The sequence below is a fragment of the Bombus bifarius genome, unplaced genomic scaffold (assembly GCF_011952205.1).
Source record: "Bombus bifarius isolate JDL3187 unplaced genomic scaffold, Bbif_JDL3187 scf7180000008265, whole genome shotgun sequence".
In the NCBI taxonomy this organism is placed as follows: Eukaryota; Metazoa; Arthropoda; class Insecta; order Hymenoptera; family Apidae; genus Bombus; species Bombus bifarius.
In genome coordinates this window covers 412,775-438,423 of record NW_022884550.1, presented here as the reverse complement: position 1 = coordinate 438,423, position 25,649 = coordinate 412,775, and the positions used below count along the sequence as shown (strand labels likewise).

The following is a 25,649-nucleotide window of genomic DNA, read 5'->3' as shown; positions in this document are numbered from 1 at the left end:
AGCCGAATTTTGACTCTGTCATTCGTTGAATGTCCACGTTTACCTGCTTTGAAAAAGCAACGTTGATGTATGTAATTGTTCAGTATCTGTATCCTTCGTTACTCGTGGATCCTGCGGTAGCAGCCTGTGTCCTTGGAGCAGATCCCGAAGCCGGATAAGTTGCCGTCCCCTCGTATCGTACCATTGGCCGATAGCCACCACCGTCGGCAACGTAGTCGACGATTTGTGTTCTACCATCTGGCAATAGCACGTGATAAGTTCCAGTTGCTTCATTGTCCTTTCGTGACTCGTGGTGGCCAAAGTTTAAGCCAGCTACTGCGTCCTCCACTTCGTACGAAAATTCGTAATTCGCAGAATCCTGCGAAGACGAAGAAAGATGGTGGAGCGGGGGGGGGGGACGGGGGAAAGAAAAGTATTTATCCAGACTGTAGATGAAATTATCGTGGTATGCTTTTACGCGACGAGCGTGATAATAATAATTCGATAAGGCAAATTTTTATCGTATTGCGTAAATTTTAGTAGTACGAAATTACGAATGTAAAAATACGAAACTACGAATATCGGTGAGATAAATTAAAGAGAACAAATTTTTTCGTGAAAAGAACTCGAGCGAAAGAGAAGAAAGGAAACGTTGGTGCTACTTACACCGGCCCATTCGTCCGGATGACCAGCAGCAGGAGCTGGTCGCGCTCCAGTCGCTGTAGGCGGAAGATAGGCAGGTCCTTGAGGTTCGCTCAAAATTCCTACCAACGTCATCGTTAAGAGAAATGCCTATGTAGGGGGAAAAAATGTTTTACGCCTTTCAGCTCTTTGAAATAATTAGCAAAGATAAAACTATCGCGAGTTATTCGTTTAAATATATTTACAGAGACGAATGTGTTTTATTACAACGGGATCGACGTTGTATTTATCATGGTTGCAAGACTATGGATTCTATTATTTTATCAGCGATATAGTTGAAAAGAAAAGACGGGAGAGAGGAAATTCGTAAGGAGAATTATGAATCGCGCAAAGAACAAACCTTCGGAATCATTAGCAACTTGGCACGAGTGCTGCGTGTCTTGGCTGAAATAAAATAGCTTAATGTTACGAAGCCGGTGGATTTTATAGCACGTTCGAGGTGCGGGTGCGACGAAACGGAGATGAAATCACGGCGATTTGGGGGAACTTTAATACGAATCCATGCCTATAATTGTAGTTAATAATAAAACCGCATTGGCAATCCGGCTATACAGCGGTAATCGCTAATTTGATGCGCTCGTAACAGTTCCTGAATCGTTCAAATTTTCACCACTCTCGGTATGGAATTAGTCAAATTACCTTCTGCTTGCGAAAGATTCTTTAAAATCAGAATTCGTTACATAAATAATATGTTTATCGTTGTAGAAATCGGATCGGAGGCGCAATGCTGCGGTTAAACATGATCGATGAGTTCGGGCTGACGAATTAAAGAAACGAAAGAAAGTTATTCAAGGACTTTTTCTTACACGGTATACTTTTTGTTTACATCTATCGTAGTTTCCTTGTATCTTTTACACGTACGATATAACGTAGGTACAAGCTTTTCACGTTGTGAATACGTATCGTGATATCAAACGCTGTTTATACAATGCGCGACAGTCTTTTAAGTCCAATACGTATGCACTATACATATAAAAGTGAAAACCTGGTGAGAAACTCGTTCGATTCCCTATCGGGTTATTAATTTAACCCGATGGATCTAATACATACAGGAGCATATAAAACTTGCTGGTTTCTTTAGTCACGTTCGATAATCTTGTGCGCATTCGCGTAAAACCGAGTTAAACGTAATTATATGTGTCAATAATAATGATAATAATGATAATGATAATGATAATGATAATAATAATAATAATAATAATAATAATAATAATAATAATAATAATAATGAGAATAATAATAATAATGAGAACAATAATAATAATAATAATATATAATATCGTGGTACTCGGAAGTTTAAACATCTATAATACTGTTGCGTTTCTTTTCGACGTCCGTAGAGTCCAGATCGTTTCCAAGGCTGCCGACTCGTCCTCTGAGACCGATTCCAGTTCCAACCTGGCCCGTAGCCTTCAATTTCTCTTGCATTTGCGCCAGCATGTCCTGCATTCTTCGTATCTGCGAAGGTAAGATTTTAGAAATAATTCTAGGAACCGTTTACAAACGGCGAAGTAGGAAAATGATGGATGCACTTTGTTCAATCACGAAATACGTGATCACTGGCGCAAATATGCAATTGCTTTTATGAAAACGTCTCGGAAACAGCGATCTTTTGCCAGCCGGCATGATCTTTGGAGTTGTTGCGTTACTTTGGGGTTGTTCGAAGAATATCGTCGATAAACGTGGACCAAAAACATGGACGTCGCTAAAGTACGCTAAAACTAGGAAATTCGGTAAAATGCCGGGCTTGAGAATTTTCCTATTTTTTACGATTACCGGAAACATGTTACATACATACGACTTGTGTCTTTGCACAAATTAACGTCGTTTTTTATTCAAACAGATACATAATCGTTTATACGGATCTGTTTGTTTTAATCGATATCGTTTGAATCGTAACGATGCCTCTTACCTCTTCGTCTTTCTGCAGGAGTAGCCTGTCGGTATCGGATATACTGTTCTCAAAATGCGGGCCCGAATCTCTTTTCAGCTTACTGTGGACGAGAGAAAATAAAATTATGCGTTTGTTGGCGGAATTGGGCTGTGTCGATTACGTTCGATCGATGGCACGTTCGATCAATAAAATCGAAAGAGGAAAGTGAAACGCAGGGTGTCTCGGCTGAATCGGATCAGACCTGAATATCCCGAATGAAAGAATGCCCGCGTTCAAATAGTCTCACATTATCCTGAGAAGCTTTTTCTCATTCGTCCGAGACACCTTGTATACTACGAAGAGACTAGTATGGAAAGACGATGGAGAAACGATGGAAAAAAGGTTGGGAAAACGACGAAAGAGAGAAAAAATACGTAAAAGGGAAAAGATATACACGGACGTACGTACATCTAGAGAGAAGTATACCTACTGAAATGCAATACTTATTTACATGCGTAAATACCTCCGTTCCCGGATGGCCTGCTGTGAAATTTGAGAAATGCATTGCGCCCGGAAATTCTCGTAATGCACGTCCTGTGTCACGTCTTTCAGATCTTGCATGTGCGTGGATATCAGCATCGTTCTTAATTTCACGAAATCGCTGTGCTTCGGATTCTCCACTGCGGCCGATCGAAAGTCAAACGTTAATGTCCTGTTTGAACGATTACTCGACGCCACTATCGTCTCGACTATGTTTTTCTGTATTCGTAAAAGAGCGCGTTAAAAATGACAATTGTTGCGCCTGCTTGCGAACGAGATCTCTCGAAGGCAGAGAAACTGTTGTTAGCGCTTGTCCGAGATGCGAAGTTGGAGAAGTTGAGACTTTTCGCTCGCAAGGTGATGCAGAAATGGCCATTTTTGAAACATCGGCCAGCTTGGAAAATCCGAGATCTAGTTACCTTCTACCACTCCCCAGGGATATTGGCGACCGCGGACCTTCTTGCCCGCGACTTCCAGCACCGTCGAGCTGCCGACCACGGCAAACGGGATGCACGCTTTGAGCTCTTTGTCCTGTTGCTTAAATTCCTCGTCCTCGTCGCTGTCGCAGTCCGGAAATTGATATATCTAGGCGCAAAACGTCTTTTCACGTTGATTGCCTGCTTCTCTTCCCCTGCTCTCTCCCTCCCTCTCTCTCTCTCTCTCTCTCTCTCTCACTCTCTCTCTCTCTCTCTCTCTCTCTCTCGTTCTTTCTCTACTTTAGCATGCAGGTTCGTTAAATAAGAGGAAAATTACAGGAACGACGGATACTACCTGAATCTCGTGCTCTTCGATGTCAGCGAGTATTCGATCCTTCAACATTTTCACCTCGTAGGTCGTTAACGTATCTGCCTTTGCAATTACGGGGACCACGTTTACCTTACGGTGCAATCGTTTCAATACTTCCAGATCGATTTGTCTGAGTCTACGAAGGAGGAAAGGTGGTAGTAAGGGAACAGAGGAGGCGATACAGTGTCAGATATAGATAGATGCTCGGATATACCCGTGTCCATAAGGAGGTATGAAGTATAAACAGCAATGTACTCGATTGTCTTGGATGTTCTTCCTATTTAATCCGCTCTCGTCCGTAAAATATTGTCGAAACTGTTCGTCGATATAGGCTGAGCACGCTTTCCAAGTGTCTTCGCAGTTTACCGCATCGCCAAATCCTGAATACAAATTCGTGGTTTTGTAGCGCGTGTGGAAATTTCGTGACATTTTCCTGGCCAGACAACTCTCGCGTAACACGTTTAAATTAAACTCGCCTATTTCACGTCATATCGTATCATATCGACGTCATAGTGTGCAAGTTGGACGTTTTTTTATCCGTTTCTTCGACACGTGGCTCTCTTTTCGATGCAATTGGTAACGGAACGTGGCTCTTTGTAACACAATTAATAATATAACGGAACGATGTATAAATAATTTAGTGGAATGCGGGAGTAATGCGATTATGTAACGACACCTCGTTCAGATAATAATATCGTAGGCGACTGTTAACGTGTGATGCGAGAGTTAGGCTACGGTTACAATGGATGCGTATTCCGATGAATTGACATTCTGATGAACTCGATACGTCAATGAAATCGAACATATACATAGAGAGAGAGAGAGAGAGAGAGAGAGAGAGAGAGATTTTTACGAGTGCACGCGTCGCGGTATTCGGACGTTACGTTGTTTGGAACGCCAGTCAGCCCGAATACGCGTCCACTAAAACCGCGACCTTTGGCAAAACTTTTTTCGACCGTATATAAAGTACTAAATGAAACTATACCAGGTGTGTCGACGATCGTTAAACGTAGCCTGACTCCACGTTCTTCGATGTCCATTGTCTTCTTTTCTATCGTTGTTGTCTTTTCAATGCGTTCTAGAAAGGACTAGTTTTGGCAATGATCGTCGAACGTGCGACTTAGTATGTTTGTACGTATAGTACCAACCAGCGGCATCGAGGATTCGTCGGTCTTTGTAAAGATCACCGAGGAACAGACTGTTTATCAGAGTAGACTTGCCGAGGCCACTTTCTCCTAACACCATCAGGGTGAACTCGAATCCTCTTTTAACCGATTTTCTGTGCACTTGCTCGGGCAACGTCGCGAATCCGATATAGTCCCTGTCTTGATGAATCAGACGAAACGATTAGACGATTAGACGATTAACAATTTGCTCGAGACGTCGTTCGCTTTTGGCTCGTCTCCCGTCTTCTCGTTTTTCATTGTCCTGCTTCTCGTTTTCGTCTCACCCTTGTCCCTTTTTCCAGAGTCTCGTCTCTCGAAAGAAGAAAGAAAGACGAGAGAAAGAAGGCGAGGAAAGAAAGAAGGAAAGAAAGAAAGAAAGAAAGAAAGAAAGAAAGAAAGAAAGAAAGAAAGAGAGAAGAAAAGACGCTTGCATACGTACCACCGGACATATTAGCAACGCGCGACGGCACTTTGATAAGCGTCGGACAAGAAGCGTCGAATGGGCGATAAAACAGCACTGGAACACTGCACTGGAAACGCGAACGAGGGTAGATCGCTAGCTACTGTTTTGCCCTCAGGATCGCGCTGCGCTGGCGCACTGACGGCCACCGATCAATAACGTGCTCGCTAGTTCAGTTCCTGCTTCGTTTCCTGTCTGCTCTGCTCGCAAGACGCAACTGCCTCGCAACGTACACGACGGTACGCCTGTTTTCATACAGACTTTTATTTCGCTACAGCTACGTAAACCTATAAGTTGTCCGCGTTCGCTTTCTATTCCTTTCGTTCGCTTGGCAAATCGAACAGAGAAAATACTCGTGCCGTCGATAAACAGCTAAACAGCGCGAATTTCGCTACGGAAGAAAATGTATCTTGTCTCGTTAAAATTGAGAACGCGCGAAGCGTATCGTTTTCCGTTAGTCGACCGTGCAAACTAACCGACGACTAAATACGGACGTACCAGCCTTTAAGCGGAATCGCAAACGAAACGGCAGAAAAAAGCAGTTTATCTTTCCCGTTATTTATCTTATCGATTGTATATCTCGTTTGTTTTGCGCGATTCTGAGAAATCGATTGGAATCGGGGCAGGCAACGAAATGCCGGCTGGAAGTAATGATCGATCGAAGGTTGGTCGAACGTTAACGAAGAGCAGCGGAGGATGCAGAGGAGGTTCGAAACGAGATTCGTAGCATGGGCGAGCGATCGTGAATGGTACGCGATCACGACTCGCGTAATTTCCGAGGAGGTCGTCGGGCTAGGATGTTTCTCGAGTTCCGGCGCCACGCCTCGGAGTCAACGTTCCCGTGGAAAAGGCGAGGAAGGAAGGGGCAAAACCCGGTGGCCGAAGGTGGGCGAACGTAGACGAAGATGCTCGTCGTGCGCGACTTTACGAATTGACAGTCCCGACACGTGGACGTCGCTCTTGTAATACTTGGAACACGAGACGAACCCATCCGGCTTATGTACCACGTTGTACCCGGGCCGTACTTGCCTCGCATTCTTCCTTCGCCCGCGGGACCCTGTTATCCACTGTTATCCGCCATCCATCGTCTAAGCTCGATTCCATTTTCTTCTCTCCCTGTATCGCTTACTTAACGGATTACGTTTTTTCCTCTATGCTTGTTACACGGTTGGGCAACATCGATTCGTTGAGCGCGTTGAACGCGGCGTCCAGAAGCATTTCGGTGTACATTTCTATCAACGGTTACCGCGGCGAAACCGCAGCGAAGATGCAACGGTTCGTATCTCGGACGTACGCGAAATCGATAGCTGGTCGCTGAATGCTAAAGGTCGCTTTCTTTCCTCGAGACCACCTTCTCGCCAGATACGCCTATTCGTATTTAAAAAGGGCGGATTTCATCTCGATCAATCGGTAGACGAATAAAGAAAAATTGACCCGCTGAATGAAATAAATATAACGGTGTACAAGTACTCTTTTCGTAGCCGGCGTACGTAAAAGATCCGTGCGATTTCATCAACAGTTGCATAGCGTTTCTCCCAAGTTTCCTAATATTCGATATTCCACGTGTATATTACGAAGGAAACACGTGGATAGAGCAGCGTATCCGTTACGATCCGATCCGATCCGTTACGTAACCGATGATACGGATACGAACGTGTGCCGAACCAACGATCTCTAACGTCGGACATTGCAAAGATCGTCGAAGGATGCGAAGAGAGCTAGAAAGATGAGAGAAAGCGAATCCGACTGTCTCTCGGTGTTGCGTCAACGTAATTGCAGCAGCGGTTAAGAGAGTCTCTTGTGAACTCGTCCGCGCGCGCGCGCGTTGCATCAGCATCGCGGATGCTGCAAATCGAAAATTATGCAGCGGCCATATCGCTGAACGATACGAATCGATCCTCTTTCTAGAGCGTTTTTCCAAATGAAAACGAAAGCGACACGTAGGACGGCGGCAGGCAACGAGGAAACACAGGGGAAGGTAGACGATCGAGTTTCCATCCAAATCGGTAAACGGTTTGTTCCAGATAGTTGCGAGCAATGGCGTTTATATATTATGATACGATACTAGATACGATAGGAATAGTAATAGCGCGTATCGGAATCAGTTACTAATGCATATGTATAACGTGTCCAAAAGTTTCCGGCCACTCGTGTTTCTCGATTTATACGAAGTCTCTGTTAAGCTCTAAGCGTTATATTTGAATGTCAACGTATCGGAATACTAATGGCAAGGAATTGGATTTTTCGAATTCGTTGTTTGAACTCGTCGCGTGTTTATCGTCGGATCGGACGTAGATACGCGAGCTTAAAATGCTGGAAATGACGAATCGACGCGATAGAAAGTCATTCGGTGGATAACGATTTCGGTAACACGGTGAATAACGCCGATAATTTCACGCCGATTGATGTAATAATCTTCCGTACGAAGGTGGTGTGGTACAACCAAAACGAAAGGGATTGAGGTACAAGAATTTACAACGGATTACTTCAACCGATCGTTGTAGATTAACAAAGCGTTTTTGGTCACCGATAGCCATTGCATACGAGAGAATTCTCTTTCGTCGTCAGTAACCATTATTCGTGATGGAATTTTGTTTTTGGTTGCTCGGCCCACCGACGGAACGATCAACTGCAGCGGATATAGCCGCTCTCCCCGCTTAAGGAAAGTTGTACGCAACAAACGAATAGAGGATCCGTGTTTGGCGTGCTTTGTCTGCGTACCGATTATCGGTAACCGTTGATAAAAATTTGCGATAGCGGCCGGAAGTAACAAAAAAGAAAGAAAAAAAAAGAAGAAAAGAAAAAAATCGGTTAAGCTAGCGTCTGTAAGGCTAGGAGGGTAGCTACGGAGTAAAAGAGAAGCGAGTGTTACATAAACGATCGTATCTCGGCGTTGTTTCGCATCGACCTTTAGGGCCGAAACGCGGATCGCGGATCGCGAATCACGGATCACGAGTCGCGCGAGGATTCACGAAGCGGAGGAATCACGAGTAACGAGAGTCGCGTTAGCGATGCAACGGCACGACGTTCTCCGACTTTCCTCGTTGTTCCTCGACAAGAGGCGTGTGCGCTATCTGGAATACCAATGTTACATAGACAGGACTTAACGTATCGTATTCTGCATAGCATTGTCTCGTTTCGACGAGTTCTTTGATCGCGCAACAGCGCTCGATTCGGCGGAAGCCGTTCGAAAACTTTGCCAGTTCCACGAAGGAAACTTTCTGTCCTGGAGGCGCTGCCGCGAACGCGACAGTAGTCGACCGAACGGTCTCGGCGCAACCCGTGGCTTTATATAATAAAAGAACCAGCCTCGCGTTCGCAGCCGTGTCGCGAATTACCGACACGCGAATTCTATCCTTACGCAACCATCGTACACGGTATTATTCTAGGTTAAATAATATTATGTCACGAGGAAAGCGTGCTTACTGTAATCGAACACGCGTAACGCGCTGCCTTCCATGAGATTCAACGAGTTTCCTTTCTCTCTCTCTCTCTCTCTCTCTCTTTAAATATCTCCTTCGTCATCCGTGCATCTTTATCACCGTGACGAACCGATTGGTCTTGATTTTAGGTCCAATGCGAACGAGCGTCTTTAGAAAAGACGGGGACGGAGCTGAAACTCGAGGTGGCACTCGTAGCGCGGACGATATCCTTCGAAAGCGACTCGACTTTATACGCCAAAGAAGTAGCGCGCTATAGCGAAAGAAAGGAAGAGATAAGCGAGGATGGCACAACTCCCTCGCTTCTGCGGCTGGTGCAATCGAGTTCTTTCGCATTGAGTAACGTCTGACGTAACTGCAGAACTGGAGAACGTGGAACCGGTTCGTCCGAATTTTGTCAAAATCGCGACGATGTAAAAAGTCGAAGATAGAACGATACGACGGACCTATCTTCGGCTTTGTGTCCGATTATCGTGCGTAAGAGACCCTCTAGACTCTCCACGATCGACGTACGATACGCGTCGTTTACCTGGAAACGCTCAAATATCTGGAAAAATACGAACGACACGGACAAATTTTGACCAGGCGATGCCCTTGACCTTGGTCCTAGGCGAAAGGTAAAGGCGACTATCGTTAGGATTTTTAAACGGATATCACGGTTTCTGAACGTTATCAAAATACAACAAACTCTTATCTCGCGCGTGCCGCCTGCATCAAGGTGACCCGATCTACACCACGCGTTGCTGTTATTGCTATGGTATCGCCGAAATGCAAGCTTTCCAACATTCCGAAAACGATCGGTCCACCGATTCGGCAGAGTGGTTTTCTTTCGTTCGTTTCTGTTACATCGCCCGGCTTCTTTTCCTACTGGTTCCTCCAAGTAGAGTGATCCTACTCTCGTGCATGATTTTACGCGTACGCGTACGTACATCTCGATACTTACGACGTCATTAATCGGGCCAGGGTTCTTTCGTAGGTAAGAGGTACACTGGAGCCCAAGTATCTCGTTATATGGATATCGTTGTTCGAGTTCGTAACCTGCCCTTATCCCGTTTCACGCTTCGTTCGTTGTGTATTTTAATTGCGTATTTCGTCGATCGCGGCCGCTAACGACCGTAAGAGATAGTTGACGCGACCTTGAATAAAAAAATAAAGAAGCAACAAAGAGGAAAACATCGATCGTTCCTTTAGATTTCGTGGATCGGACGTCTGCGTTGCGGAGGAATGCTAACGGCCGCGTGTACGCACACCTTTTCCGGGACAGCGCGAAGCGGTAAGCCCTTTGGGAATAATTCTTCCGCGTACACGAGGCCGTGGAAAACAAAACCCGATCACGTAGGTGCGCGCATGGGCGTGAGTATGCTCGCGACAACGTGTCCCGTTTTTGAAATCGCCCCTACGTGATCGAGGTAGATCCGCTTGAATTTCTCAGGAGGCAAGCGATTAGCAATCGGCCGTACGGAGACTCTGCCAAAGATTACCAACGAGTTACGGCCCGATATTCTTGTCTGTTTTTTAAATTTTACGTTGGATTCGGTCACCAACCGAATGCTAATTCGCCCCAACTTACATAACCAACACACGCGTAGCTGCGAAAGCTAATCAAATTTCATGGTTCTACGCTCGTTCCTCTCCTCCTCCTGCTGTTATTCTTATCGAAAGAATATACGACGAGTCGGAGCTTGGAACGCGAAATGAAAAGTCGTTCGATCGATTTAGTCGATTCGTTCGACCTGTGCTTCCAAATATCGTTAAAATATCCGAGAACGGCCATTCGGTCCCTCGTCGTTCTACGTTCTAGTATCGTTTATAGTATCGTTAGTTCGTAGCTTAACGTTACGGTTTGTATTCGTCTCTATTCGCGATTGAATCATTTAGTCGCTATTATAACGTTGGAACGCAGTTATCGCATTCGGTATTCGGCATCGATATTTCGTTGTTGAATCGGATGAAAGGAGATAGACAGAGTAAAACGTCGTTGTCCCGCAGGAGTGTAAATAGGATAAGAACATAAATACGCTGTATACGCGATTCTATATACGAATCTGTACGATTCGTTACCGAGTAATAGTTTACTCAAGTATCGAATAGAAAGAAAGACGGAAAAAGCAATCGGTTCGTATTAAAAGTTGCGTATTACAAACGCGAGGTTTTGCAGTAACGCGGTATTAAGATAGGAAAGGTTATCGTTGTAATATTTATTATTTATATATATATATATATTAATTATCGCGAGTCGTTCGCACAAAGTTATTTACTATATGGAAACGTTTATACTCGCTGGTTCGATAGATACGCGAGTATGTGTAGGTATGTGTAAACACGGTGTTTGCAGTTAAACGAGAAGAAGGACGAGAGAGGGCAGCACGCGTCCGATGTTTGCAACGTCTAGTCGATTCGAACGTTCCGATGCGTTTAAGGACTGCGAGCTTCGTGCGGTTCGACTTTCGAAGGTATACGTACATAACTCTGTGTATTTATATATGCATTTATGTCAGAGAATTTGAACACGGACGCGTACAAGCAAGCAAAGAGGCAAGGAGCGCACGAACGAGCGATCCCCGGCTTGGAATCGCTTGCGCAACGGCTCGAGCTCATACCGGGTACGAGCGGATGAACTTTTCCGTATTGGGAATGCTTATGAAATAATCTACGAGGAGGATCGGCCGCTTAAAGGTTCGTTCGCGTCTTTCACCGGCTTACAGGACTCGTAAGAAAAAGAGAAAGGATGAAATACTAAGTGGTTAGGTTGCTTCCGAGGACTTACGCCTTTCGTTTCGTTATCATTGCGAAGAATTAGAACGGGTCGAGATGGAAGAACTGTACGACACGGAAGTGGCAAGATGGCGCGTAGGATTTGAAAAATTGTTGGCGGGCAAATATTCCCGGTGGAATCGGAGTGGTTGCGGAATAGGTTATGTGCGTGGCGCGCGCGAGCTAAACCAATCGAGTTGCGCAAAAGATATGTGGTACGAGTGGACGCGAGAGGAAGACGGTACCGACAGCTCTATCGGGACGAAGAGGATCGCCAGAAGAAATTCTCAGTGGCGTAACGTCGACCTCCGTGTTCTCTCTACTCCCTCCTGTTCCAGACCGTTTTCCCTTTATACTCTGGATGCCGGGGTCCCGATATCGCTGCTCCATCGCGATGCGCTCGTGTGCCGTCGCCTTGGTCGTCGCTAACCGTTGCCGCCGTGCCGCCGTGCCGCCGTGCCACCGCGAGGAAACGAGACGAGCGGTTAGAAAAGAAAGGAGGGACCGGGACAGGATGAGAAAGGCGAGGAGAAGAGTTCTCCGAGAGTTCATCGCTTATTATGTAAGCAACGTAAGTAACGTAAGCGATCCAGGAGGGAGTGGAAGGTGCGGTAGGAGCGCGAACTCCGCGAAACGCTTATCGGCTTGACATTTTCTTCGTAAATACTAATAGGACGACGCCATTTTTCTAGCTACGGTAATTTCATTTTCTTACCTGCTCTTTGCTTCTAGCTGCGAACGTAAGTGCACGGGGATCGCTTGGATACACGGATACACGGACACACGGACACACGGACACACGGACACACGGATACACGGATCTACGCCGCGGTCTGCATCCGTGTTCTGTTTCCCCGTACGGAGCGCATCTTCTTTTCTGACTCGACGAAGAAATAGGAGAAGAGGAAAAAAGGAGCGTGGCTTGGCGGTGGATGGATCGTTTTTCGTTTCTTCTGGACAAAGTCGACCACCGTAGGTACGGTTCCTCCTTTTCGTGAGAAACTTTTCGGCCATGTCGCAAGCAGGGGGATGATGGTCGCGCGCGCGTAACCGGTATATCGACGTAGGTGCTCGATCCCGCCACGTTTCGTTCTCGTGCCTCCTTTTTTTTTTGTATTTCCAGTCGTTCCCTCTTCTTCGTTCTGCGCGCGTTCACGACTTCTTTTCCCCGCACGCTTTTTCTTTCTTTCTTTCTTTCTTTCTTTCTTTCTTTCTTTCTTTCTTTCTTTCTTTCTTTCTTTATTTTTTTTTCTTTCTTCCCTCGGCGTCTCTCGTCCATCCGGCTACGGACGGCCAGGTAGCCCGTCTTTTGCGGTCCTGATTTCCTCAACTTCTCCGCGACCGGGCGGATACCTTCGAAAAGCACGTATCTTACCCTCGCATGGCCATTGTTCGGACGAAAGCCGTCATTGTGCGAGCAAATCAAAGGGAGTTGGAGTGCGTTTTCCTTGCATCCCGTTACATGACCGAGTGAGCTCTTCGCATCCCGGGACGAAGACTCGGTCAATACGATTCGTATACGCGAGAAAGACAGCCAACGAGAACAAGGCGAGGGGGCGAAAAGGCAAAGAAGAACCTCGAAAAGAATCTGTGTAGGTCGTGGGAGGAGTCGTGGGAAAATCGTTGCCAGTCTCGTAAGACGTTTTCGAAACCGCTTAGCGCGGCTTATCGTTTCACGCGTAACGATGTTTGCCTCGAACCTCCGTCTTCCTTCCTCCTTCCTTCCTTCTCTGTCGTTATCGTTGTTTATCGTTGGGAAACGCGGATGCCGTAGATACTAACGATGTGACAACGATCTCGTAGTTGGAGGTAAACGCGTTGCAATCCGTTAAGATCGTAGCAAAGAAGCGTAGGTTTACCGGTAAGAAGTTTCATCGAAGACGAACGTGTCGGATCGAGGTTAGTTTACGCGTTTACCACTTACGTGGCTAAATATCCTATTTGTTAGAAAACATTATCGTGGTTATCGGTTATTTTCTCTATTCTTTCTCGATTGAATTTTTAGGAGAATAAGTTAAGCGTGGAAAAACAGTTACGCGAGCGTATACATTCGCGGCAGTGGTAAAATTATCAAATACAGATCGGTTTTGAAGCTAAGAATCGGTTTTAGCGGAGCATTTGGAACAGGTTTCGCGCGCCCTACAGCCTAATTTCCATACGAAACCGTATGTAAATGGATCTTCATTCATAGACGCGTGAAACGTGCCTCGGCCCCCCTTGCAAAAAGACGGATTTCCTGATTTTGTAAAGAACAGAAACGTCAGAGATAAAACTTCTGGCTCATGCCTCGATTGAAAGAACCTAGTAAATCGTGTCTCTATGCTGCAATCACGGATGAAAGGCGCTCGGATTTCGCGATTCTCTGTTCCTCCAACGACGCCGTTGGAACCGTTTCGGAACAACTCGACCCATCTAGGTAACCCGATGGAATTAGCACTCGCTTTAAAATCCAATTTTCCACGCTGTTTATCGATACGAAACGACGGATATCTCTTTTCTACGGCCAAACGACAGATATAATCGATCGACGCGTATTCCTCTTTCAACGAAAATATTTGCAAGTTTCGCGAGAAAGATACGTTGGAATATTCCGTTGGAAGAAATGCCTTCGCTGCTCGATAACGCTCAACGATAACGCTGCAATAAAAATAGTTGCGTCTGTCTAGGAACGCGTCTAGATTTTCCACTTAACGCGGAAACGACACGTACCTCGTTCAAATCTTTTCGGACGACGCCTCTCTCGCTTCGACGCCTCTCTGGTTTCTCGGACGTTTTTCGCATGCTCCGGTATCGCGGTGGCTGGAAAAATATAACGTAGCTCAACCAATACCGGAACCACGAAGACAGTTGGTTGGCAACGTGGACGAGGATCGACGCTTCGAGAGCAAACCATACGCGATAGGCCAAAGGCGGCAAACGCCGTTCGATCGACGAGTACGGACACCGAAAACCCGTTGTATCTCGTTTCTGCTCGTCGAGTACTGTACCATGGGGTCTTCGTATCAGAATGACGGAGAGGAGAGTTCGAGAAAAAGCGGTGCTGCGAAAAGTAGTACAGCTCGTTCCTCTTTCCCTCTACAACGATCCTCTTAGGGAAGAGGAGGGCCTTATTGCAAAGTGTAGATACGCGTATTTCGTGAAACTGGCGACAAAGGAACCTTTAATTTCGTTAGTATCGCGGAAGGAAAAAAGAACGCGGCGCCTCGCTCTCTTTGTATCGCACTTCCTGTTTTGCAAGGGCGAAATTACGAGAAGGCTGGCCAACATGCAACGAGCCCCCCTTTTGTCTCGGCCTCCAACGAGATCTCCGTTGTTTCTTTTCACGAGGCTCATATTCCGAGTAAATTTCTGGTTATTCCGCTTTTTGCATCGGCTCCTTCCTCGATTCACCGTGCACGCGGTATCCTCAGCTACCAAGAAGACAGCTAACCAAAGAAATTCGCACTTATTGTTGATGTTGCGTTCACGACCGAATCGGTGTTAACGTTGCCTCGGACTCGCCAGCGAAGGGGAAACGAGGGGAAAGACAGCGAATGAAAAGACCGCTCGTTTTATCCGAATCACGATATCCTACGCACGAATACGGCTGCTTGCTGATTAATCGGTGGAGTTGGGCGATGAAATTATCCTTCGTTTTCGCACCTACGAGATATTTGAAAACGCCGGCGTAGGTATTACGCGTTTTAAATCTCACGGGTAAATATTCCCCGTTCTTTATAAATATCGACGAGTGTTTGCGTTCCTCGCGTATCGTACTACGGTTTTTCCGGACGAATTCTTCGCGAGCGACATTAGAAATAGCTGGCCGATTACCAGGACGTTAGATGTAACGAAAAATACGAACAATCCTCGTTGGATCGCGCTAACGATAACATAACGCCAACGACGGATAATGCCGACGCATGCCGATAATCGTATCGTGGTATCGCTTCTAATCCGATCTGCGTCGATCGTTGCGTTTTTCATCCGAAGGAGACGAACGACTAGGGAGACGAACTGATGACGGAAGCAGGCGGACAGAAGAGAAGAGAAGAGGAGAGGAGAGGAGAGGAGAGGAGAGGAGAGGAGAGTAAGCACGTATATGAACGCCGAGAGGGGCAGGAGGACGATGGGAAGACACGAAAAGAATGTAACAAGAGCGACCGAGCGTGGACCACGTCGCAAATTGTCTGAATTAATGCTGCAGTAGGGTCGTTTTAACGTGTCGAGATAAAACTCGTCGCACGAGCAACGATTTCCGATGCCGATCGCTCGATCGCCTTCGTTCTAACGGCTCGCAAATGCGATCCGTCCTCGAAGCGGGCCGTTCGGCAAGTCGTGCTCGCAAACCCCTAATTTTTCCGCTGTTCCCGACAGTCGGCAAGCTCCGTCGCGACACCGACCGATGGACAAAACTTCCTCCGTTCGCGTAGATTGACGCAAACCGAGTTGAAATGATCTCAATTAGAGGTTCGGTGTTAGACCGAGTCTGACAGCGTTCTTTCAGCCGTCGGCTTCCACGTCTTCGCCTTTCAAAAGTTCCCTCGCCGGTTCCGATCGTCGACTTTTTACTTTAGTTCTGTCGATGGATAGAACGTACGCTATGTAAACGGAGAAACAGCACGCTGTACGAACGATGCAACGCGTAAAAAATGTTTAGAAAAATTGGCGTATCGGCTGGTGCGCGGATGCTGCCAACTCGCCGTGCGAAACAGTCGTTAAGCCTGTATGGACGTACGGTGTCCGAGGCCTGGCCGGAAAATCAAATATCGCGGAAAAACCGAGACGTACGAGGAATTTCCGTCTTGCCTGGAATCGACGATGCTTAGGTGACTAAGTAGGTGGTAAGAAGCAGGCATTCTTGGATGCTCGGACCTTGCGAAACGGACGATCGTACACGCGAAACGTTAGGAAGCAGTTTCTTATCGAATAGCTACGAATATTTGCCACCAGAGCCGCGTCGATAGAAGAAGAGGCGAAAAGACTTGCTCCATCGATAGAGATTAGAGTTTCGGCAAACTGCGCGTTCGAAAAAGCTTGGAAATCCCGTTTTAATTTCCGTACTTTGCCCTTTCGTCCCGAGAATACGTACGTATCGAGAATCGAATCTAGCGTCCCTCGTATTTTTTTTTTTTTAAACAACAGCTCGAAAATAAATAAATTTCCAGTTACGCTCGGCGAAACGACTGTCGCGAACCAAAGTGCTTTACAACGAAATCGATACTTTTAATCGAGTTATGCGTTTAATTTGCGCTTTGAAATATTTGCTTGCTATTTCTGGCCAAGAAGCTGAATCCGTTTGAAAAGGGTCAAAGGGAGTTTCAAAGGTAACCTCTGGTAATTGCGGGCGAACCAGTGCCGAGAAACGGACAATTAAACGCGATTAAGCATTAACCCACTTTCTCGGTTAGCTGTCTCGTATTTTGGATCGCTGTGTTCTATAAAAAAAAAAAGGAAAATAAAAAATAAAGAAGAAAAAAAGCAGGAAAAGCCGTGCAAGGGACGAGCATAATTTTTCTTTTTCTCTTCTTTGTTTTTTTTTTTTTTTTTTTCTTTTTAGGAACGTAGCGGGTATCGTTCGCCAGGACAAATTCCAGTTTTTCTTCGAAGAGGAAGAAGATAAACCGATATAAGAAGCGATCGTTCTCCAAGGGATCTCGGTGATTATCGAAAACGAGGTGGGCTCGATCGAGGAAGGGCCTCGCCCTCTTCCTCCCTAAGAAACGAGGAGGGCGTGTCTGCGATCCACCTTCTCTCTCTTCCTCTCTTCCTTATCCCTTTCGTCTTACCAGATCCCGCGGATCGATCGACAAATAGATACGCTGTTCGTTTTAACGGATTAACGGACTGCCAAGCAGGCGCTGTGCGAATGGTTCGCGAGACAGCTACGACGCTCGGAAGAAACGTAAAAAGGAGCGGACTTTGAAACGTTTGGAGGAACGCTCGCGTCGACGCGAGCAAGCATCCAAGTAATCGAATTTGCACGCGGAGGAAAAAATGTAATCGAAGGAGAGGAAAAAAAGGAGGGCGAAGGTTAAAAGCGAAGCAGAATGCACGATGCTGCGAGTTCCCGCGTGTATCTCCTTTGGTCCAGGCCGAAGATCGAATTCCACTTGTCTCCGGATCGGTTCCACCTGCGACGAGATTCTCACGAAACTGTATGGCAACGTATAAAAATTCGAGAAGACCGGTGCGCGATCCTTTTGTCTCGCAAGTTTTTCTGCTTCCGGTGACGGGGCTGTCTCGCGCGAGACAATCTCCTCTCGAGAGGACGAAAGAGGCGAACAGCAGCGGACCTCGAGGTACGTCCGACGTACTTGGAAATGACAGTCCGACCGACTGCCACGCCGAAAGCGTCGTGTAATCGATAATAAGTTAATGAGCAGGTTTGCTCCGCTCGCTTGGTCGGTTGCTCACGAGCAAGGTATTCGATCGAGTCGATGACAACTTCCGGCGGTGGTAACGAGCGGTCGACACGCGATTGCGACTGCAATGCCACCGCGGTTCTGCCAGGATTCCGAGCTTCGAATCACCGAACACGGTCATAACCACTTTGCTCCGAACGCTGTCGAATGGCCTCCGTTTAGACCAAAAATTCCCACTCGTCTCCACTCGAACGACGCGCCTGCTTTTCTTCCCTCCGTCTTTACTTTTTTTCCCTCCCCCTTTCCTTCTTTTTTCTCTTTTCGCTCGTCTTTTCCCTCGTCTTTTCTCTCGTTTCCCCAGTAATCCACCGTGCGATGCCTGGTCTTCCGCTTCTTCGAAGAATCTCGTCGCTCCACATCACCGAAAGCGGTTAGTCGACAGCGGGACCGAATGCCGTTCGACGAGACGGTCGAGAAACAAGAGGAAGAGGAAGAGGAAGAAGAAGAAGAAGAAGAAGACGAAGAAGAAGACGAAGAAGAAGAAGACGAAGAAGAAGAACGTTCCGTTATCGTTCTCCACCGCGTAACCGTACCTCCGACAGAGGGCGCGATCCCAGATCACCTCTCGTCCCAAGGAAGGTCAGATCGCCTACCGCAGCTACTCTTCCGTCTTCTCCGTTTTATCTCTTGCTCTCGGCTGTGAAACGATTTCTAGATTATCGCCCGTCCTTTGGAAAATGTTCGTAGCCGATTTTCGAAAAACGTCTTCTCCAACTCGAGGCCGATGTATTCGGCCGATGATGTTTCAGGCACGCGTGAAAATTTCGAGAAACGGCTGCGTTCGAATTTTCGAAGGAGGCGCGCAAAGAACACGAGATACGTGGCGCTTTTAAAGGGTCGAGCAGGTTCGAGTTATTTTTCGAGCGATGGTAGAGGCACGACGATCGAGAGAGGCTGGAACGCCTCGATGCCTTAATGCCTCGGTGCCACTCCACGTAACGGCTCCTTGCGACTTCTTTGGCTTCCGAGACAAACGAGGGTCGCCGAACACCCGGAAGTTCGTTCGACTCGGCGCGTTAGCTCCTCGTCTGCCATCGTATTACACGCCTTTTAGGCTCTCGGCAGCCTCTGTTGGCCGCGATCTCTACGAACGAACGATAACAATTGGATATTAAACGCTCACACGTACACCGGTAACTGACAAGCGAATTAAATAGTCGAGATTCCGCGTACGAATCGCGTCGCCGACGAGTTTTCTCGCGTTCCAAACACGTCTCTCGTCACACCGGTGTGGAAAATGGCGTGGCGTTTCCTTCTTGGATACCGGAATAGCGGAAACGTTCGTTCCGCTTAGAATTTCGTCTATCGGCTGGATGACTCGGAGACGGAGGAATTCGTCGAACGGCGGCGGATTCGACGTCGCTCGGCAAAGAAATTCGCGCGGCGGTGAGAGAAGCGATCGGAGCAGCCATCGTAGGTAGAAAGAAGACGGATCCAAAGTACCTGTTACATCGGAAGCCGGTCGAAGGCGCCGTTCGAGACACGCCAGTGTGGGAAGCTGCGTCGGCGTTAGCTGCCTCGCGCTTCGTCACGCTGTGTTACTCCACTCCGCGCCGTTCTGCCTCGCATTACGTCGACAATTGATCCTAACGCGCTAGACGCCGAGCCAATTAAGAGACCTCTTGTCCGATTACGTCATCTACCCAGCGATACTCACCGTCCTCGCGCTTTCTACTCCGGCCTCAGCGATATTTCCTTCTCGGCTCGCCTCGAAACTCACCTACGGTACGACACCGATCGGGCGAACGCTGGCGGAAAAACCGCTATAACGCGTCGTCCTAGCGTTCTTCGGCTGTCGGTCCGTTCCAGCGATTCTCGATGGTCGTTTACGCGACGATACCGATCGATCGAAACGTTCGTCGAAGCCCTGTGCGCGCTTCCAACGGCGTACGACCCGATTCGAAGCGAGTCGACGATTGGTCGTAATTCGGTGGATTTCGTACGAACGTTGCGAGCATCCTTGGCGCGTACGTATTTCCTAGGAGGGAACGACGATCCTCCCTCGAAACTACGCACGAGGAAAAATAAAGAAAGGGAGACATTCCATCGATGTTGTTTCCAGGTAGCCGTGACCTCCTCCTTCTCCTTTCTCGTCGTCGACACCAGGCTCCGTTATTCTCGCCGTTGACTTCGTCGACACGACGAGTCGAGTGTTGGATCGCGCACCGTCCTTGCTTCCATCTTCCTTGCCGAGAAAAACGATCCAGGCAAATTCGACGTACGTCAAGATCAACGACGTCTTCTCGTCTCGCGCGATAATCAAATAGACCGACGTAAAAAGAAGAAGAAGAAGAAGAAGAAGAAGAAGAAGAAGAGGAAGAACTCGTGGAAAGCATCGGACCGTTTGACGCGTTGATCGCTAGGTTGGTCACCGGTCATCCGCGTCTCGCCTACTATTTGCTATTACTATTTTCTAGAATAATCGAGATACGATTGGATATTTCGGGAAAACGAGATCTCCGACTGTCGGATCCCGGGGCAAGATATGCGAAATTTTATTTCAACGTTTGCCCCGGAAAGAATAGAAAATTGCATGGAAGAGGCAGATTACGATGGCTGATCGCGAGTCGGATACCGTCGTCGATATCACGTACGCTGTGCGAACGTATTCGTTCGAATCCGTTCTGCCAACTTGCTGCTCGCGTCGTGTCGTATCAGCCGTTCTTACGGAGAACGACGATCGACGTACGTATCCAGCGTAACTCGTTTAAATGGCAAGTACGCTGTCTACAGGGTGTTCGATAGGCTTTTTCTAAATAGCTCGCATGGGAAATTATTCGGCGATGTACAAAGATGCTTGGTCGAGACTCGTGCAAGCACACGGAACACCGACTTGCGAACGAATAAATTAGCCAGTTAGGTCGCGGAATGTTACGCAATGCCGTTAGAGAAGTACGAAGCCGTCCTTGACCGTTTTGATCGGAGAAAAACATATTTGACAATCTCCAAGTCGCTTCCGTTCGCTTCGTTCGACCATCGGAGGACAAAGAGGTTTTTCGCTGCGTCCGACGCTCGGTAGATTCGAGAACGTACTCGACGACCGACGCCTTGCGTGGTCGCGTTTAATTGCGCGCCACGTTTGCCCGATGAGAGGCATCGCGCTGCTACCTTCGAGAGTCCGAACGGATAATACGAAGCAACGGCGAGACATTGTCGTAGAATTTGCGACACGGTCGCGTCGAATAATACCTCGGTGAAGAGAAACGCGCGCGCAGATACCAGCAAACGGTCACCGTGAATGGATGCGAATGCCAGCGTGGTAATTTAAACGTCGGTACCGCGTGCATCGGTATATTGGAAATTATTCGGTGAAAAGAAGGAGGAGAGAAAGGCGGAGGGTCGGAGAGGAAAAAGAAGGAAGAGAGGAGGCACGGAGAGCCGGTGTAGAGACGAGAAGAAAGAAGGCGAGTCAAGGGAATTCCAACGAGTTCCTTCCTGGTAGCAGCGAGCTTCCCCTCAGCCTCGGTTTCTTCCTGTAAGAAGGCCTTCGGAAGGGGAAGGGGAGCTGGCCTCGTGGGCGACTCTCGCGTTCCTAAACTGCATTCCAACCTGCGTTGCCACGTCTCGTCGTAAGCACGCGGATACACGCATAAACGAACGAACACGCATGGTCGAAGGTGCGTGCAGACACGTGCACCGTCTAGTACGGTCAACGTGTTTCGGCCGGGCACGCATCAACGGGGTTCGACTGCTCGTAAATATTCCGATAAACAACACCTCCCCTCCCTGTCGCCCTTTCCGCCGTTCCGTCTCGTTGCCTCGTTGCCTCGTTACTCTCGTTGCTTGCGTTATACGCGAATCCATCGTCCATCCATCGTCCATCCATCGTCCATCCATCGTTCTCGGGAGTCCGAGAACAGGAACGTTGGCAAATCTACCGACGAACGAAATCGCAGATCTAGGAGAATACAACCGACAACCGCAGACGAACGCGAGAACGTTCCGTTCGAGAAGGATCCGTACGGCTGGATAGCGGTCGCGCTGACGATTATCTCGTTAATTACGTCGTTGTACGCGAGTACTAGGACGGCGTACCTTGGTTCGGGACAACGCGATACTAATTACCGACAAATAAGGATAGGAGCAAGGCTGGAACGAACGCTGCGCGAAGGAAACGTTGTCGCTCGTGCAGGCTGTCCCGCGTAACGCGACTCGTTATTTTCCTTTGCCATTTGCGATTCGGTACTTTGGCGGTATCGCACGCGCGATTAAAACGCTTCGTTTTCGTAGCGAAATCAACCTCGCTCTTCCGGCGAGATGCCAGGCAACTTTGCGACGAATTCGGCAACCGCGTTTCCTACCATATTTTTTGCCTAACTCTGTCCAATTAATTGAACAAGTTTTCGTTCCGCCTACAGACCGCGAAATCGGATTTCACTGGCAAATTAATTCCCAACGCGTTCTTCTACTCCGAAACTGTAGCTACGCCATCGTTGCACCCGCCTAACTCTTAAATCTACTTTTATTTCGTCGCGTTGCTCTTCCCGTTGCCGTTCCTATCGTACCCATCTTTGGTTTGGCCCTCCGTTTCTCCCATTACAGCCGGCCCAGCACCCACCTTCTTCCCATTCTCCGGATATCCTCCTTCCTTCCGTCGTTCTTCCAATCTCACGCCTCTGCCTTCCATTATCCTGCGATCTCGCGATTCGACCGACCGACGGACGAATCCTACCTAATGGAGTCACGCAGCCGTCGATCTTACGACGAAAGCTCGAAAGCTGCGTTATAAACTGCCCGTATTAAGCGTATCTGTCTCTGCCAATTACGAGGACGACGTTGAGAACCGGTAGCGGCAACAGTCCGCGCGAATCGCGTCGATTCCGATAAACGAAATGTAAAAATCGTCTGGTTTTTCGCGAAACTTTCGCCTAATTATCGCGGAAACGTGTTTTTCACGCGCGATTCGTAGCTTTCGTTTGTACGCGCTGCACACACGGCAGTAGCGTGGCGCGGTGCCACTGCACGGTATTGCACGAAACAGGGCACGTGTACGATACCACGGTACGTTAGGTCTCGATCGTATCGAGACACGGCTCGGCCGCGTGTTCTTAGGAGCCGAGAAGTGGACGCAAAGCGGTCGAAGCAGCCACTCTCGATAAGATAAAAAAAGAAAAAAGAAAAAAAGAAAAAATGTTCCCATAGCTGCGACCGAGTTTCCGCGGTTTTATTTTAAACAGCGTACGAAGCGTTCGCCGTTCTCTGTATATAAGGTGGTCTATCGGGAGAGACTAGCTTCCGGTCGACTCGAGGTTTTTCTCATATCCTTCGTGTAGCTTCTCGCGATACTCACGGCCAGTGGCAGGTACACCTATATTTGAGACCTCCGTGCGCGCTCGACCATGTAATGACCACCGTTTCATCCCGACGCAGGAAGAGGAACAGGTTTTTCATTTTTCACTGGCTTATCGTCCCACCTCAACCTCAAGCTCGTCGATTCTCCGGACGTCGAGACTCTCGGATGGAAGAAAAAAGAGGCGAGGGAAAAAGAGAAGACGGGATACGCTGCTACGCGCGGATGTCGGTCCTGCCGGCGTCGAAACAACGACGCTCGAGCCACGAGCATCGAATCGTATTCCCTTTCTTGGACGCGACGAACACGACGAGAGAGAAGAGAACGGAGGAAAAGGGAGGAATCGTAGGCAGGGAAAGAGCGAGCAGCGGTTAGTTACGAGGAAGACGCGGTTATGGGCCAACACTGACACGTCCTGACACGCCTACGCGATCTCACGGTCGATCCTGTTTTAGGATAAGGCGGATTATCAACGCGGCTTCGTCTTCGACGCAGGTGTCCCTGCTGAGCTCACCGCGGCACCTTTTCTCTTCATCTTATCCGCGTCCTCCACCGCGATCCTCCTCGTCCTTTATTCTTCTCTCTTCGTCGACGTTTCCATCGCGCGAAATACTTTGATCCAAACAATCGTTCCTCGGTATCGTTCCGGCGATGCGTCGCAACTACGTCTGGTACTTGCGCGAACGCGTTTCGATAAAATGTTTATCGCGAAAAATCGCGAGGTGGCCGAGGTGCGTCTTATTTCCACGAGTCTCGCTTTAATCGCGTTTAGTTTGGTCGCCCCTTTGTATCCTAGGAGGATAGGAGGCGAGGAGGAACGCGATCGTTGCCGAATTACGCAACAAGGTGAAAATCGACGAGAGTAGCTCGCAGAATGCCGCGAGAATGCCGCGTAGGAAACGGAACGCGTTCGAACAAAGAGAGAAACAGCGAGGTTTCCTAATTAAACAGAGACGGATTCAAAGAGGTCGTAGAATAGGTGTAGAATTTCGACGCCTGTAATAACAAAGGCATGTGTTTCTCGCTCGCCCGTCTTCCCTCTTAATTTTTTCGCCCGGGAAAAACCTCGCCGTCCGTTGTTTCCGCCTCCTCTTTCCGATAAATGGTCGCGGCCGGTTTTCTCGTTACGACCGATGGCTCTATCGCGACCGTAGCTGCTCGAACGTCGTAAGAATTCGCGTAGAACGGAAAAGCCAGCCGTGGCGAACAAATATGAAAACACAGGGGATCGAGGAGAAAAAATTGCGAATGCGCGTCGTGTGTTTATGCGTTGTAATACATGTATGCATATGTAGGAATGGTTACGCGGACGCAGCCTTTCTTCGCGGCCGTCGTTCGTCGTCATCGGTCATCGAACTCGCGACAAATTCAAAATAAACGGTCGAAGCGCACTCGACTTGGCGTATACAGTTACCGCCAGCCATCCGTTTTTCTCGCAAATTTTCAGAGACTCGTTGGAAACGATGTCGCGATTTCTCCGAACCGATGAAACCGTTCTCTATAGATGCACTTGCTCTTGCAGAAAGGGGAAAAGCCACGATGACGCGTGAAGATCAGTTGGACGAACTTTCTCGCGAGCTCGGCGAACCGGCTGTCACGGACCGCAGCCCTCTGGGTGTCACTGACTGCCGTCCGGAATAACCGAAGCTCTCCGGACGATCGTCGCATCGGTATCTCGTCCTTCCTCTTTATATTCTATCCGACCTTCTTTCGAAGCTACAGTTTGAATTTACCTCGTTAGGCGCCGATGGATCGTGGAAACCGCGTTGGAGATGGCCAGCCCAAAGAACGCGGCGATATTAATTTTCTGATAAGGTAAAGATCTATTCGAACGTTGTACAACGACAACGACGATCGGTAACCAGATACAAAGAGTAGTTGCAGTTTTCTTACTCTTTTAAGAAACAGATACGGCTTCTAACGCGCATCGGCCAGCTTACCTAGACGACCCCTTTAGAGGGTGTGACCCTGCCGATAGAAATCGTTGGTTCGTTGAACGTTCGCGAGGAATCGAGAGAACGGATCGAGGAACACGGACGTAGGAACATGGACGAGCAACGTTTCGAGCGGTATAAGGATGTCCGGTGAGTCGTTTCACGGAGCAATTTTACATATATCGCCTAGATACTTTGACGTAGCACTGGCCGCCGATACAAGGTCGATCGATATCGATCCGTCGCGTGATCGTGTCCGACGCGTAACGGTTCGGTATCGGCATCGTTTGCCACACGGACGCAATTAGCAGGCGAATCGCG

The 25,649-nt window shown here is 48.1% G+C and overlaps 2 protein-coding genes and 1 long non-coding RNA gene across 6 annotated transcripts in view; 1 reads left to right on the top strand and 2 right to left on the bottom strand.

Moving 5' to 3' along the window:
* Window positions 1-43: 43 nt before the first annotated feature.
* LOC117211956 (pro-resilin-like) lies at window positions 44-1,867 on the bottom strand. The gene is made up of 3 exons (XM_033456331.1): window positions 1,022-1,867; window positions 646-771; window positions 44-358 (listed from the first exon to the last, which is right to left on the bottom strand). The coding sequence occupies exons 1-3, from the start codon at window positions 1,031-1,033 to the stop codon at window positions 80-82; spliced, it is 417 nt and encodes a 138-aa protein (XP_033312222.1). The 5' UTR covers window positions 1,034-1,867; the 3' UTR covers window positions 44-79.
* Window positions 1,868-1,936: 69 nt separating this feature from the next.
* Window positions 1,937-5,726, bottom strand: LOC117211952 (septin-2). 4 transcript variants are annotated; one of them, XM_033456326.1, is made up of 9 exons: window positions 5,486-5,726; window positions 5,029-5,205; window positions 4,866-4,958; window positions 4,095-4,260; window positions 3,866-4,016; window positions 3,514-3,679; window positions 3,066-3,234; window positions 2,594-2,675; window positions 1,937-2,139 (listed from the first exon to the last, which is right to left on the bottom strand). In XM_033456326.1, the coding sequence occupies exons 1-9, from the start codon at window positions 5,493-5,495 to the stop codon at window positions 1,978-1,980; spliced, it is 1,176 nt and encodes a 391-aa protein (XP_033312217.1). In that variant the 5' UTR covers window positions 5,496-5,726; the 3' UTR covers window positions 1,937-1,977. The 4 variants fall into 4 exon arrangements, with proteins under 4 accessions (XP_033312217.1, XP_033312219.1, XP_033312218.1 ...); XM_033456328.1 differs by having other exon boundaries at window positions 5,029-5,201; window positions 5,486-5,725; XM_033456327.1 differs by having other exon boundaries at window positions 3,078-3,234; window positions 5,486-5,724.
* A 12,844-nt stretch (window positions 5,727-18,570) lies between these two features.
* LOC117211972 overlaps window positions 18,571-25,649 on the top strand; it is a 29,039-nt gene continuing 21,960 nt past the window's right edge. Inside the window, exons 1-4 of the long non-coding RNA XR_004488372.1 lie at window positions 18,571-18,683; window positions 24,917-25,064; window positions 25,136-25,209; window positions 25,297-25,478. This is a non-coding gene — a long non-coding RNA (uncharacterized LOC117211972). The remainder of the gene's footprint in view (window positions 18,684-24,916; window positions 25,065-25,135; window positions 25,210-25,296; window positions 25,479-25,649) is intronic.